Source organism: Acomys minous (assembly GCF_964271855.1).
Source record: "Acomys minous genome assembly, chromosome: 8".
Taxonomy (NCBI): Eukaryota; Metazoa; Chordata; class Mammalia; order Rodentia; family Muridae; genus Acomys; species Acomys minous.
This window is the reverse complement of record NC_140489.1, coordinates 56,382,856-56,397,440: the sequence shown is the minus strand read 5'-3', so window position 1 is coordinate 56,397,440 and position 14,585 is coordinate 56,382,856. Positions and strand designations below refer to the sequence as shown.

Sequence of the window (14,585 nt, the reverse complement as noted above, 5' to 3'; positions counted from 1 at the left end):
CTTACTCTTGGAAGTAAATGGTTATTAGAAACTGAATGTAGAGTTAGAGAAATGTTTCTGTGTCAGGATTTTCTTTGTAGGGATACTATATGCTAGTAACAAAGCCCCACTCTTCTTCCTTCCTCCTGCTCTTCCTCCTCCTCCTGTTCTTTTTTGGTCTGTGGTTTTGTTTGTTTGTTTTGTTTTTTCTAGGCAGGGTTTCTGTGTGTAGCCTTGGCTGTCCTAGATTCACTTTGTAGACCAGGCTGGCCTCGAACTCATAGTGATCTGCCTGCCTCTGCCTCCGAGTGCTGGGATTAAAGGCGTGCGCCACCACACCCCTTTGGTCTGTGTTTTTAACAGTATGAAAAAACCAGCAGATGTATCTACCCCAACTTAGAATAAAAAACACAGACTGCCACTTTTATTCAGTTCATAACCCCTGATTTCATCCGGCTTGTCTTGTAGAGGGACCCCTGTCCCGGATAGAGCCTGTATGGCCTGTTCCCTTACTTAATATTTTTTAGGAGGGGATCAGAGCATATCCTTTTCTTTCTGAGACTTCTTTTTAGACGTTAGTCCTTGGGCTTCTGATTCCATTTCTGATCTCTTCATGGTTTTCCGGGGTTCTCCAGGATTCCTTCTATCCAGTGTTGCCCCTCTTCATCTCCTGTTTGCACAGATCCCACTATATCTTGTCTTTTTTATTTTCTCTTCCAATTTCCTGTCTCTCTGTCTTTCCTAGCTGGTATAAATCTTCCTTTTGTTTGTTTTCCTTGATTGTTTTCCCTAGCCCCAATGCTCCCACCACAAGTAGACTTATCCCTTTCTTCATTGAGAGCTGAAGCTTAAAGAAGAAAAATATTCTAATGGGTTTTTAGAATTGCTCCGTGTCTAGAGCCCTGTGGTATTTCTTCGACTGTTTTAGTTTATTTAACAGTGGGGCTCCTTGAAATACTTTGTATTAGGGCCAAATATGAGTGTGGGAAACATGGGTCTAAGTGAAATAAAAGATGTCTTCAGAATAAGGCAGTTTTGGAGCCTTTAATATGATAACACACAGGCTGAATCTTCAGTGTAAGACCTCACTGTGTAGCAAAGTTTTCATCCGAAGTGAGTGCCTTTGGTAATTCATTCACTGTAATGCCATAAGAAGTCGTTGTCGTAAAGTTGGGAGAAGTCAGGTAGATTTACTTGATGGTATATTTGTTTTAATATAATTTTGTTAAAAATTTGTTTCAGATTCAAAGCCGATTTTATGTAGGTAAGTTGTTACCTTTCTATTTTAGATTCATTATTGTATACAATTTAAAAACATAATAGTTTAGTCATAATAATCTTTCTTTTTCTTTCTCAGGAAGAGAAAAAAAACTCGCTCTTGAGCTTTCTGCACTAATTGAAGAAAAATGTAAACTACTTGAAAAAGTTAGCCTTGTTCAAAAGGAGGTAAGACATGTTTGAAAATAACATCAGCGGTAGTGCCTGGAACTTGATTCTCCGTGGCTTACTTAGTGTATCAGGTCTTTGAGAGCAGAGTTCCGTCGCTCTTCACCTCCACCACTTAGCCTTTCTCTGTGCAGTCGGCCTGCTGGTGTAGGCGCTTATCTTCCCTGACTAGTGAAGTGCAGCACCTTGATCGCTTACTGCTCATTTGATAGTCTTTTTCTAAAAACTGCCCTTTTAAAGTCTTTTTCACTCTTAAAAAAATACATTGTGATGATGATGATGATGTGTCTATTTGTGCCTGTGCATGTGCCTATGTGCCGAGGTCATAGGGTACATGGACCAGTCAGTTCTTTTTCTCAGGTGAGTCCAGGGATTGAACTCAGGTTGTCAGTCTTGGCAGCAAGCTCCTTAAGTACTGAGCCGTCCTCCTGGCCCATGTCTACCCTTTTAAAGAGACTCAATCTTTTCCCCTTTATGTCATATAGAAGCAGGGTTTTTGTCAGATATATGATTGTAAATATCTTCTCTGTGGCTTATATTTTTATTTTGTTTGGTGTCTTAGAAAACAGGTTTAGGATTAATGTGTGATATGTCTTTTTTATGTTTTTTTTTGCTTGCTTAAAATGATTTTTGCCTATTAAGGATGTAAAGGTACCCTTACTTGTTTTTGTGTATAGACTTCATTCACTTTTTTCATTTGGGTTTTGTATTAGCCTGCTAGGGCTACTGTGGCCAGATGCCACTTCAGCAGCAAGAGTGATCTCCTTACAGTTCTGCAAACAGGAGTTGAAGACTGAGGTGTAGGCGTTGCTTCTTTTGTGGCCTGCCCCTGACTTGTAGCTGGAACTGCTTGCTTGCTGTGTCTCACTCCATCCTAATGATGTCTTAGGATACCAGTCATATTAGCTTAGGGTCATTTTAGCTGCCTCATTTTAACCAGTTACCATTGAAAGGCTTTGTCTCCAAATAACAGACACATTCTGAGGTGCTGAGACTTAAAAGATAAGGTTTCTCTGTGTAGCCCTGGCTCTCCTGGGTCTTGCTCTGTAGACCAGGCTGGGCTTGAATTCGTAAGAGATCTCTCTTGAGTGCTGGGATTATAAACACATCACCATGTCCAGTTCAGAATAAACATTTTTGTAATGTTGACTTCTAACTTGTGGGTTATAGTATATTTTTCTGTATATACCTTTTAAATGTTCTTTTTTTTTTTTTTTTTTTGCTTTTTTTGTTGTTGTTTTGTTTTTTGAGACAGAGTTTCTCTGTAAAGCCCTGGCTGTCCTAGAACTCACTCTGTAGACCATGCTGGCCTCGAACTCAGAGGTCTGCCTGCCTCTGCCTCCCAAGCTCTGGGATTAAAGGTGTGTGCCACCACTGCCTGTCTAAACGTATCTGATGCAGTCTTACTTATTTTATTTTATGTGTATGGGTATTTTGTCTGTATGCACATCTGTACTTTGTGTGCATGCAGTGGCTGCAGAACTCAGAAGGCATCAGATGCCCTGTAACTGAATTCACAGGCAGCTGTAAGCTGCCATGTAAAATTAGGTTATAATTTGGGAGGGCTTTTCTAATCACCCATTCTAGCTTCCAGATAATGAGACAGAAACCTATTAGATTTATTCAGCAAGCTTTTAAGCTGGGCAGATATTTATTCTAACCTGCTGTGCTAGTCTGGCTGCTTCCCAGCCATGTTCCCTGAATTACCTGCCATATTGGTCCTGCCTGGGGTATTTTTGCTCCATCAGGTCAGTCCTGCCGACCATGTCCTTTTCTCTCCTCATCTTTCCCTTTCCTCTCCCACCTTGTGGTCCCCACCTGAGACTCCTTGACTGGGAATAGAAGTCCTCTGCTGGTCATAGGCTGCTCAGCTTTGTTATTAACCAACCATTTGGGTTGGTTAATAATTGAGGAGCAATGTTACACAACAGGAGATTGTTCTTAGAAACAACAGTGCCCATGTCCCTGATTATAACCAGATCCGTGGGTGCAGAAATCAGCATCTGAAAGCGCAGTGCACCAGCCCAGCCCCAACACTGCCATGTGGGTGCTGAACTCAGACCAGGGACCTATGGAAGAGCAATCAGTGCTCTTAACCACTGAGCCATCTCTCTAGCCCCTCTCTGCTTTCTTTTTTTTTTTTTTCTTCTTCTTTGAGACAGGGTTTCTCTTTTTATTTATTTATTTATTTATTTATTTATTTTTATTTTTTTAAATTAATTTATTCATATTACATCTCAGTTGTTAGCCCATCCCATGTATCCTCCCATTCTTCCCTTCCTCCCACTTCCCCCCTACTCCCCTCCCCTCCCCTATGTCTGTGTCCGAGCGGGACCTCCTCCCCCTGGATATGCTCATAGGGTATCAAGTCTCTCCTTGGTGACCTATTATCTTTCCTCTGAGTGCCACCAGGCATCTCCATCCAAGGGACATGTTCAAATATGGGGCACCAGAGTTTGTGTGAAAGTTAGATCTCCTTCTCCACTCACCAGTGGAGAATGTCCTGTCCATCGGCTAATCTGGGTAGGGGTTCGAGGTTTCCTGCCTATTTTTTCCTTGGCTGTTGCCATAGTTTGCGGAGGACCCCAGGGCCCAGACTCGCCTGTAGTTTTCCAGGACCTGCTGGATCCTTCTATTTCCTCTTTCTCCCAGGCTTCTGACACCTAAAGTCTCAATAGGATGACCTCCCCTCTTACCCACTATCCTGGTAGGTACAGTTTTTCATGGGGACGTACACCTTGGACTAGTGTCTCGATATAAGTGAGTATATACCATTTAGCTCTTTTTGCTTCTGTGTGAACTCACTCATTTTGACAATTTCTAGTTCAATCCATTTGTCCACAAATTTTGGAAATTCCTTGTTTTTAATAGCTGAGTAGTAGGTTGTTTCCAAGTTCGAGACAGGGTTTCTCTATGTATCCTTGGCTGTCCTGGATTTGCTTTGTAGATTAAGACATTAGTGGTACATGAATAATACATCGAATAAACATTGAACAAAAAGAACGTAAATTTCTAACATACAATATATAATATTTTGTCAACATATAACATACAATACATAAGGCAAAAATGAATGGAATACAATTTAAGTTCTTATCAATGTGAAGCAAAAGTTGAAGTCTTAAATTTCCATCAATCTACAATACCAATGTAGAATTTTTGAAGTTAGTAGATTCAATAATCTACCTTTTATTCTACAACCCTGTATCCTCCCTTACCAATGTAGAATTTTTGAAGTTAGTAGATTCAATAATCTACCTTTTATTCTACAATCCTGTATCCTCCCTTCCTTTAGATCAGCCTGGGCTTGAACTTGGAGATTCGCCTGCCTCTGCCTCCCAAGTGCTGGGATTACAGGTGTGTGCCACAGCGTCCAGTTCCTTCTTTCGTTTTTTTAAAGTACATTTTTTTGAGTCTTTCAACAATTTTTTCTTAGATTTCTTCTCATATATCTGTTTTAAAATTTGTTATTTTTAACTGTGTGTGTGTGTGTGTATACATGCGAGTATAGAGTCCAGAAGGTGCCAGGCCTTTGGAGCTGGAGTTAAAGGAACTAGCGAGCCACATGATGCAGGTGCTGGGAACCAAAATTAGGTCCTCTGCAAGAGTAAATAATATGTGCTCTTAACCTCTGACCTACCTCTATAGTTCTCCCAACCCTTTTGTTTTTGTTTGTTTTGCTTTTTTTTTTTGGACAGAGTTTCTCTGTGTAACAGCCCTAGCTGTCCTGGAACTCTCTTTGTAGACCATGCTGGCCTCGACCTCAGAGATGTGCCTGCCTCTGCCTCCTGAGTGCTGAGATTAAAGGCATGCGCCACCACACCCAGCCTCCCTACCTATTTTTGTTAAGGTCTCATGTAGTCCAGGCTGGCAGCTGAGGACAACCTTGAACTTCTGTGTCCTCCTGCCTCCACCTTCTGAGTACTAGGATTTCTTCAGCCCCGTAGCTTCAGTGGGCTACAGTTTCCACTCTCCAGCTGACTCACCTGTTTGAAGTTTGTAGGTGAGTCACTGTGGTGATAAATGACTGTAACCCCAGCATTTTAGAAGGAGTACAAGTTTGAGATTATCATGGGCTGCATGGTAAAATTCCATGCCCTTTAAAGTTTGTAGATGAATGACTTGTTATATTCACAGATTTGGATATCCATAATAGCAATCAGCTTTTGAATTAAAAAAAATTTATTTATATATATTATTTGTATATATTCTGTTCACGTATGTGCCTGCCTGCCAGAAGAGGGCACCAGATCTCATTGTAGATGATTGTGAACCACCATGTGGTTGCTGGGAATTGAACTCAGGACCTTTGGAAAAGCAGAAAGTGCTCTTAACTTCTGAGCCATCTCTCCAGCCCCCTTAAATTTTTTTATTATCCCAAGAAACCCTAAATTTTTGTTATTACCCTTCACCCAGTTTTTCCAGTTTATTCATATTCCTAGTTACTTACATGCTTTCTGTCTCCATAAAATGTTTATTCCAGACATTTTCTTTCTTCTTTGTTGTCCTTCCTTCCTTCCTTCCCTCCCTCCCTCCCTCCCTCCCTCCCTCCCTCCCTCCTTCCTTCCTTCCTTCCTTCCTTCCGTCCTTCCTTTTTCATCCCTGGCTGTTGTGGGACTCATTCTTTAGACGAAGCTAGCTTTGAGATCCATCTGCCTTTGCCTCCCTGAGTAATAGGATGAAATGTGTGTGTCATCACTGCCTGGCTATTCTGGATATTTTCTGGAGAAGGAATGTGGCACTATATTTTTTTTTCTGATTGGGCTTTTCCCTTAGTGTGAGTTAAGCACAGATACAGCAGTTTCACTCCTACGTGTACACGTAAAGGAAATGTGCTTCCATCTGTGTTGTACCATACATACACATTAAATACTTTATCCCATAATTTACGTATCCATTTCCTAGTTGATGGCCCTCTGTGTTATTTCCACTTATAGTGTTGTAAAAAAATAATGCTTTGTGGGGCTTGAAAGAGAGCTCAACTGTTAAGAGAACTGGGAGCTTTTATAGAGGACCTGGGTTTGATTCCCAGGACTCAGGTTGTTTATAGTTTCCAGTCAGAGTTAGCCAACACCCTCTTCTCGCCCATGTGGAGCATAGATGTATACACAGATGAAACACCCCTATATAATGAACAAATTAATAAACACATAATTTAAAAATACATATTACAATAACAATGCTTACGGCATTCATGTAAGTTTTTTCAGATGCTTATGCATTTACCTAGGAATGCTGTGTTTGTATTTATGTTTTGGTAGAATCCTCAATCTCTTTCACGGTGGTTGTATCATTTTGTGTTTCCACTAGTAGGTGAGTGTCGTAGTTCTGTGTGTCCTTCTCAGTGGGTTGTGCTGCTGTTATCCTGGCTGAGCAGTGTCCTGGTTTTCACTGGCTTTTCCTTGGAGGCTAATGACATTGACTATCTTTAATGTTTGTCACTTGCTGTCTTCTCTGGAGTGAAGTTTACCTGTTACATATATGTTTATTTTTGAGACAGCCTTAGCAGTTGCCCAGGTGCCCTTGAATTCTCCACCCTGCTGTAGCATTCTGAATGCAGGGATTATAAGTGCTGCCAGCTGTGCATATCCAGGATACAGATACCTTACTAGATACACGATAATACTTTCTTTTTATGGTTGTTTTCTTCCTTCCTTCCTTCCTTTCATTTATTTATTTATTTATTTATTTATTTATTTATTTTTGAGACAGTCCTATTGTAGCCCAGGTTGTTTCTTTCCATTTATTTATTTATTTATTTGGAGGCTGTCCTGCTGTAGCCATGTTGTCCTTGAACTTGTGGTAGTCCTCTTCGGGCCCCAGCCGCCTCAGTGCTAGGGATCACTGGCTGGAGCCACAATAAATAGGTAGCTGACTCCTCCCCCTCTCTCTCATGTCTGTGTCTATGTCTTTTTCTTCCTTTTTGGTTTTTTGAGACAGGGTTTCTTTGTGTACTCCTGGTTGTCCTGGAACTCACACACCGTAGACCAGGCTGGCCTCAAACTCAGAGATCTGCCTGCCTCTGCCTCCTGAGTGCTGGAACTAAAGGCATGTGCCACTGTGCCCAGCTGTCTCTTTCTTAACGGTGTGGGGTTTCTTCCATATTTATTTTTTTATGTGTATGAGTGTTTTATCTGCGTATATGTCTATGTACCGTGTGAGTTTCTGGAACTACAAGTTGTAGGCTGGTGTGAGCCACTGGGTGGTGCTGAGTGCGCTGCCTATCAGAGCCTTCTCTCCAGCCAGACATGGTTCTTCTTCTTTGTCGTCTTTATCATCGTAGTCATTGTCATCCTCCTCCTCCTCCTCCTCCTTTTTCTTTTTCTCCTCCTCCTCTTCTTCGTCCCTCCTCCTCTGCCTTCTCTTCCCTCTCCTCCTCCTCCCCCTCTTCCCTTCCTTCTTCTTCCTTTTCTCTGTGTGGCCCTGGCTGTCCTGGAACTCAACTCGTTTTGTAGAACAGGCTAGTTTGGAACACACAGAGATCAGTCTACCTCTCCCTCCCAAGTGCTGGGATTAAATTAAAGGTGTCTGCCACCACCACACCCTGCTCCCTTGCTTGCTGTTCTTTCTCTCTCTCTCTTTCTCCTTCCCTCTCCTCTCCTCTCCTCTCCTCTCCTCTCTTCTCTAGACATTGTTTCTCTGTGTAACAGCCCTGGCTGTCCCGGAACTCTCCTTGTAAACTAGGCTGGCCTTTCAGCTGGCTCATTGTTTGTCATGCACAATCATGCCTCTACCTTCCAAGTGCTGGGATTAAAGGAGTTAGAGGTATGAAAAGCAATAGAGGAAATACTGAAAATACAGAGAAGGCCTGTCTCTGTCTCTGTCTCCCAAGTGCTGGGAGTCAGAGGAATGAAGAGCAGTAGAGAAAATTCTGTGCTTTCAGCTTAGAGGAAAAAGGACAGATCGAAGAGCCTTTCCTTCCAAGGTGCAAATTCCCACATACCAACCAAACACCTAAAGTATAAAATAAATGGATAAAATTAATAATTAAAAGTTATGTATAAATAATTAGGAAAATAAAACTAAAGATTAAAATAACAAACAACCTCCTGCCCCCAAAGAAATAGAGGAGTTAGGCACCTGGCCAGTTTCCTGCACTATGTACTTACGGTAGTACCCACGTTTTCTGTGATCGTGTGGCTCCTCCCTGCTGTGCCAGGGCCGCAGGTATTGATCTCATCTGGATGCTGTTCAAATTCTGTATGTTCTTTCCCTCGTTCTGTAGTAGGGCTGAGAGGATCAGGCTTATAGTTTTTCAGCTACAGGGTCCCCTGTCCACTCTTTGGAACTTTTATGAATATACTTTGCTGAGCTAGTCTCGTCTGCTGGAGGATTTAGCCTCCAGGCTAGCGCTTCCCAGTGTGTCTGCCCCAGTCCCTGCCCTGCTCCTCTACACAGTGCCATGGAGTGAGAACAGCGGGCATTGGGAGGCTCTTGCTCAGATTCCCTATCCCCGTTTGGAGGGTTGTGGTCCACTTTCCTTCCTGGTCACCTTGGATTTGTATGTCTGCTTGGAATCCTTCCTAGGCACCTCCCTGGCAGGATTTGTTGCTGCTGCCTGGTGTGGGGGGGGTGTGCTTATGCAGGGAATCCCAAGTAGACTTATTTCTCTCTTCTGTAGCTCTTATTTCTCTGTGATATTATCTTGACTTTCTTCTGCTCTGACTCCTGGTCTGTCAAACACTTCTTCTAAACTACCACTGTCAAGCAGGCTGTCGGTATCTTCTTCAGCTGGCTCTTTATTTGTCATGTACAATGCTGCTGCTTTATTGAATTCATTTGTTGGCCCTGTAGTCTTAATAGTTTCTCTACATATAACATGCTATATTAGTTAGGGTTCCCTAGAGGAACAGAATTGATAAAATGAATCTATATACACTGAAAGGGGATTTCTTACAGTGTCTTACAGGGTGTGGTCTTGCTAGTCCCACAATGGCTGTCTCTCAATAGAAAGACCCAGAATCTGATAATTGTTCAGTCATCAGGGCCAGATGTCTCAGTATTCTATATACCTCAGAATCCCAAAGAAGTAGGTTTTAATACTAGGGAGGATTGCCTCAGCAGCAGGATAGATGGATTTGCCCATGACAGTAAGGGCAAGCCCTTTTATAAGTGCTGCCATCAGAAGGTGTGGTCCAGGTTTAGGATGTCGGCTCTACCCACCTCAAATGGTCCAATGGAGATCAAGGGGTACTTGGTTTTAATTGATTACAGATGTGGTGTTGACCAAGATTGCCATCTCACATGCTGTCTGCAAATGGAGATAATGTCTTGTTTGATCTGGTCACCTTTGGAATCTCCTTTCTTCCCTAACTGCTCTCAGTAGGACTTCCATCACTATGCTAGCCAGCTGTTGGGGGAGGGGATGCCCTTGCCCTGCTTTCAGTCCCTTCCCATTGGCTGTGTTGGCTGTATTTTCCATAAATGACCTTTATCAAGACAAGGGACTTCTCTTCTTATACATAAACCTGTACAGGTTTTGGTCAAGAAAGGATGCTGAACTTTGTTCAGAGCTCTGTTGATCTGTGTGCTTGTGTTATTTGCTCCTGTGGTCTGGTGAAGTGATGGATCACACTGGCTGTGTGTTTAGCCTTAGTGTCAGGAGGAAAGCCCACATGGCTAGGCATATAGCTTAGTGTGTTAAGTTCTATTTGTTAGAAATGTACTTAGAGTTTTTGCAGTACTTAACAGACATATTCACCTGTTTTCTTTTTCTTGTGATGTCTTTGTCTTGCTTAGTTACCAAAATGATACTTTTGAAATATTCAGGCAAACACAGGATCTGGTCCAAAAGCTCATCCTACTTACCAGATCCTGAAGTATACACATTGTTTCTTCATGGTTTCTAATTCTCCTGAAATCCTTACCTAGTTCTCTGCCTGTGTGAGTCTCTTTTATAAGGAAAAAGAAATGTGAACCACTGGCCTTGCCTTTCTCCAGGTCTCTCTTCTCCCATAAATCTTTACTGTTTAGTTTTCTGAGGCCTTCAGACAGATTCTGTCTTTTTGGTGTATTATGTCACTATTGTTTATCAGGAAGCCATGAAACCACAAAGTTGCCAATTTAACCAACTTAATCTTATGATGTCTCATATTTTATTATTCTTCGTTTTCATTCCTTGATTACTTTGTCATTTAAAAGTTTTATCTTCCTTACTTGCCTTATGTGTCGTATGGTATAAATGATGGCCAATTACTTCACATCGCTCTATTGAGACGGCTAGAGAAGCTGTTCACTTGTGCAGGGCATGGCAGACAGCTCATATCTTGGATGCTCTTTCCTACACTCTTGCTGTTAGAGTTTTCACCCCCAACCAGCAGTCTACAGGGATAGACTTCCCCATATGTTGCCCAGGCCAGAGGTTCTGACTTGTTGTGGTCCTGGCTTTGCTTGTCACTCTGGTTAGATTGTAAAACCAAGCTCAGAAAATCCAAGGGAATTTTACATACATGAAGATAAATTCTGTTTGCTTTGTAGGGATAAAATTTGTAGTTTTTACTTACGTGTTGCCTTGTTTCATTCAGTATGAAGGCTTAGAGTCATCTTTAAAGGAGGCCAGCTTTGAGAAGGAGTCAACAGAAGCACAGAGTTTGGAGGTAAAAAAACAAAAACCACAAAAAACAAAACAACAACAAAAAAATAAGTATCATTTAAAAGTTAGGGAAAATATTCTTATTAAATAACAAACTTTAAAAATATGTTACCGTCTCAAAAATAATTGTTTCAAAGAAATATGAAACAGCATGTCAGGATCTTAAAACTTACAGAAAAATTTGGAGGAAATAGAACATTGTAGGTAGCATTAAACATTTAAAAACAAGACAAATTGGACTCTTGTTGCTAGCTTGTTTTGAGGGATACATAATTTTTATCAGAATCTGTAGGTTTACAGGAAGAAACCTTTTATTCTGTATTCCTAAGAGTGCACTGAAGACACTGTTCCTTTTTGGACATTGTTTGCTCCAGGAAGGAGACATACGACTCTTTCATAATAAATTATGTAAGGTGTGACTGTATGACCTTTTTCATCCTATGATAGTAAACATTAACTAGAATTCAACCAGAGGTTACATTGTAAATAGTGCATGCTGGTAAGTGTTCAGTCCTTGTCTGCAGACCATTTCCTGTGTTCTGTGTTCTAATGAATATTCCATCACGGCCAGTTTTCAGTCACTGACATGACACCACTGAATGGGGAGTTTAGGAGAGTTGCAGTTAACGCTGATGATTTTCAGCTTAGCAGACAGATGAGGGTGTGATGGCCTGCCTTGATACTGTGTACAGATGGGCATGCTGTGGAGTAGAAGCAGCCTGCTCAGTTGATGATATAATAGAAAACAGACCTTCGTACTTAGGCTTTACGTGTGAGTCCAGCGTGGCAAATCTGTCATTGTCTGTCCTCAGTAGAAAGTATGTGTCTTGTGATTTAGAATCCCCAAGAAGTTACAGACTCCAAGTGAATTCCTTAATTTTTTTTTTCTTTATTTGATACCTGTGAATATCCTCAGGAACCTTTTGTTGCTGTGTGTTCTTTGGTGAGCCTGTGTATATAAGCACTATCCCAATGAGAATGGGTTAGCGTCCCTAATGAAAGGGACTCAGGCAGGCGTGGGGTGTGCCTATCGCCCTGGCACTTGGGAGGCTGGTATTGGAAGATTGCCAAGTCTATCTCAAAAACCAAACAGTGGCAACAACAAAACAGCCAAAAAACAAAACATATAAATAGTTTTAGAAGCCGTTTGGCATGCATGCTTACAGAAGAGTTGTTACTGGGTAACAGTGACAAACGTTTATTCAAGCTTGGTGTTACAGGTAATATAAACACACCATTTGTTGCTATGACAGTGGCTTTATGTGAATTAAAAGTCAATGGGTTGAGATTTGGCCAAATTGAATATTTTAGAAAATGTTCTGTTAATTTTAGTAATTTAAAACATTTGTAGAAGTAGTAATTGTAGTTGGACACAAACTATAATATAATACAGGTTTTACAAAGTTTGATAGTTGACATTGCAGGTAAAAATTAAACCAATGGAATAATCTTGATTCATGTCAGAAGTTCTATAATGAAATAGTCAAATTTGGGGAGATTGTAGGCAAGCATTCTTTTAAACTACTGTAATACATTGTGGTTTTGTTCTTTTTTCTAACAAGTTTGTTGAAGGATCACAAATATCAGAGGTATGTTAATTATATGTAGTATTTGAAATTCAACTATACCAATCTAATAATTAATCACTTTAAATTAAAAACATTACAGAAAATATGTCATTCAATGGAAAATGTGATGCAGTCTTGATTTTTAAATTCACTGTGTCTTTATATTAAATAGAACTTATCATTTCCCTCTATAACATGCTTTTTAACATGCTTTAGAACTGGGCTGACAGGCTGTGCTTAGTGGATTTTCTACCTGCTTTAAAAAAAAATTATTGGAAAGCAACTGTATTAATTGCTTCAGGGGTCCCTTGTGTTTCTCATTACAGTTAGCTGATGGGAGCCTAAAATGCTTATGCTCTTTATAGAAGTTGCTAGCAACTGCTAGGCCTGCTGTTATCTTAATATCAGAGAAATGAACAAATGTATAAAGTGTTAGTAAACTTGTTTGATTATACTTATCTTTATCCTAACTAAGAATTCTTCTCTCTGTCTACTAAAGTTGGCTTTCTGTTTTAGGCAACCTATGAAAATCTAGAAAGATCCAAATCTAAACTTGAAGATGAAATACTCCTCCTAGAGAAGGAGCTAGAAGAAGAGAGAGCTAAACATTCTGAACAAGATGAGTTGGTAAGACTTGTAGTTCAAGAGAAATATGAAGAGCAAGTTATGTATTTTATACATTTAATGATATTGGTTAAAATAGTACCCATATGCTAGCCATAGTGGCACAAACCTGTAATCCCAGCACTTGGGAGGCAAGAAGTTCCAAGCTTGCCTGGACTGCATAGGGAGAGGAGACAGTGTCTTTAAAAAATGTAAATAAGCAAAAATAAATAAATAAAAGTCCCAAACCAACAAATAATAAATCTAAACAAAGCAAAATAAAACAAAACAAAAAACTCATTCATGTAAAAAATAGAATACAGAAGGCCATAGAGGGCTGAAATTTCCAGATCTGATCTTCTCACTTTTAAGATGTTACCCTGGGTCTTTTTTGCATATTCCTCTTTGGTGTTGTTTTGATTTGTTGAGATATAGGGTCTTAGAATATAATCCAGTCGGTATAACTGTGTAACTCAGGCTGGCCTCAAACTCATGATCTTCCGGCCTCTCCCTCCCAAGTGCTGGGATTACAAGTGTGCACCCCCACACTTGGCTCTCTTGCCCATTTACATAAAAATTTTTTGTATTTGCTATGGAAGTAACATATGTTATAACTTGAGTAATCATATACTTAGTGAGAGATTTTTTTTTTTTTAAAGCTTAAAAATATGTTAAGAACGTATAGCTTTCTATTTTAAATTCTGGCATAAGGAGAATCTTGATGTGTGTGAGATTATTGAGATTATTTAAAGTATGACGTCAGTGGGCTCATCTTGAACCTGAAAAGCACTGTGCTACATTGAAGTTGAGAATATGTACTGTGTGACTTTATTTGTGAGATCCTTTTAAGTAGATGCTAAGCTTGCTGACAGGGCGTCTTCATCTGACTTTTTTTTTATATTGAGTTAACAATGAACTCAACAAATACATGTTATCTTGAAGCTAATGGGGCTTAGTAATACTGACTGGCACTGTCTTTACAGATGGCTGATATTTCAAAAACGATGCAGTCCCTAGAAGATGAATCAAAATCTCTCAAATCACAAGTAGCTGAAGTAAGTTGAATTACTCTAATTGGTCTGTTACTTTAGAAAAACATTTACATTTTCAATCAATCAATCAATCAGTTCTATCTATCTGTCTGTCTAGGATTTATTAGAGTGGCTTACAGTCTGTGGTCTAGCTGGTGCAGCAGTAATGGCTGCCTACCAACGGAATGTCCAAGAATCCAGTAGTTGTTCAGTGTGTGAGGCTGGATGTCTGACGTGTTCTTCAGTGTACACCAAAATCCCAGAGAGCTAGGCTCTAGTGCCAGTGAAGGAATGGGCATGCCAGCAGAGTTAGGACAAGCCAGAAAAGAGCAAAAGCTTCCTTCTTTCATGTCCTTCTATAAGTTG

General features: G+C 40.4%; 1 protein-coding gene across 12 annotated transcripts in view; it reads left to right on the top strand.

Annotated features, from left to right (window-relative positions):
- Window positions 1–14,585, top strand: part of MIA2 (MIA SH3 domain ER export factor 2) — a 93,574-nt gene that overhangs the window by 39,953 nt on the left and 39,036 nt on the right. For 6 of the 12 annotated variants that reach the window (XM_084792725.1, XM_084792718.1, XM_084792719.1 and 3 more), the window contains 6 exons: window positions 1,222–1,243; window positions 1,337–1,425; window positions 10,950–11,021; window positions 12,580–12,606; window positions 13,102–13,212; window positions 14,172–14,243. In XM_084792725.1, the coding sequence (XP_084648851.1) occupies window positions 1,222–1,243; window positions 1,337–1,425; window positions 10,950–11,021; window positions 12,580–12,606; window positions 13,102–13,212; window positions 14,172–14,243 (393 nt within the window). The remainder of the gene's footprint in view (window positions 1–1,221; window positions 1,244–1,336; window positions 1,426–10,949; window positions 11,022–12,579; window positions 12,607–13,101; window positions 13,213–14,171; window positions 14,244–14,585) is intronic. The other 6 variants (XM_084792727.1, XM_084792724.1, XM_084792721.1 and 3 more) reach the window with 3 other exon arrangements.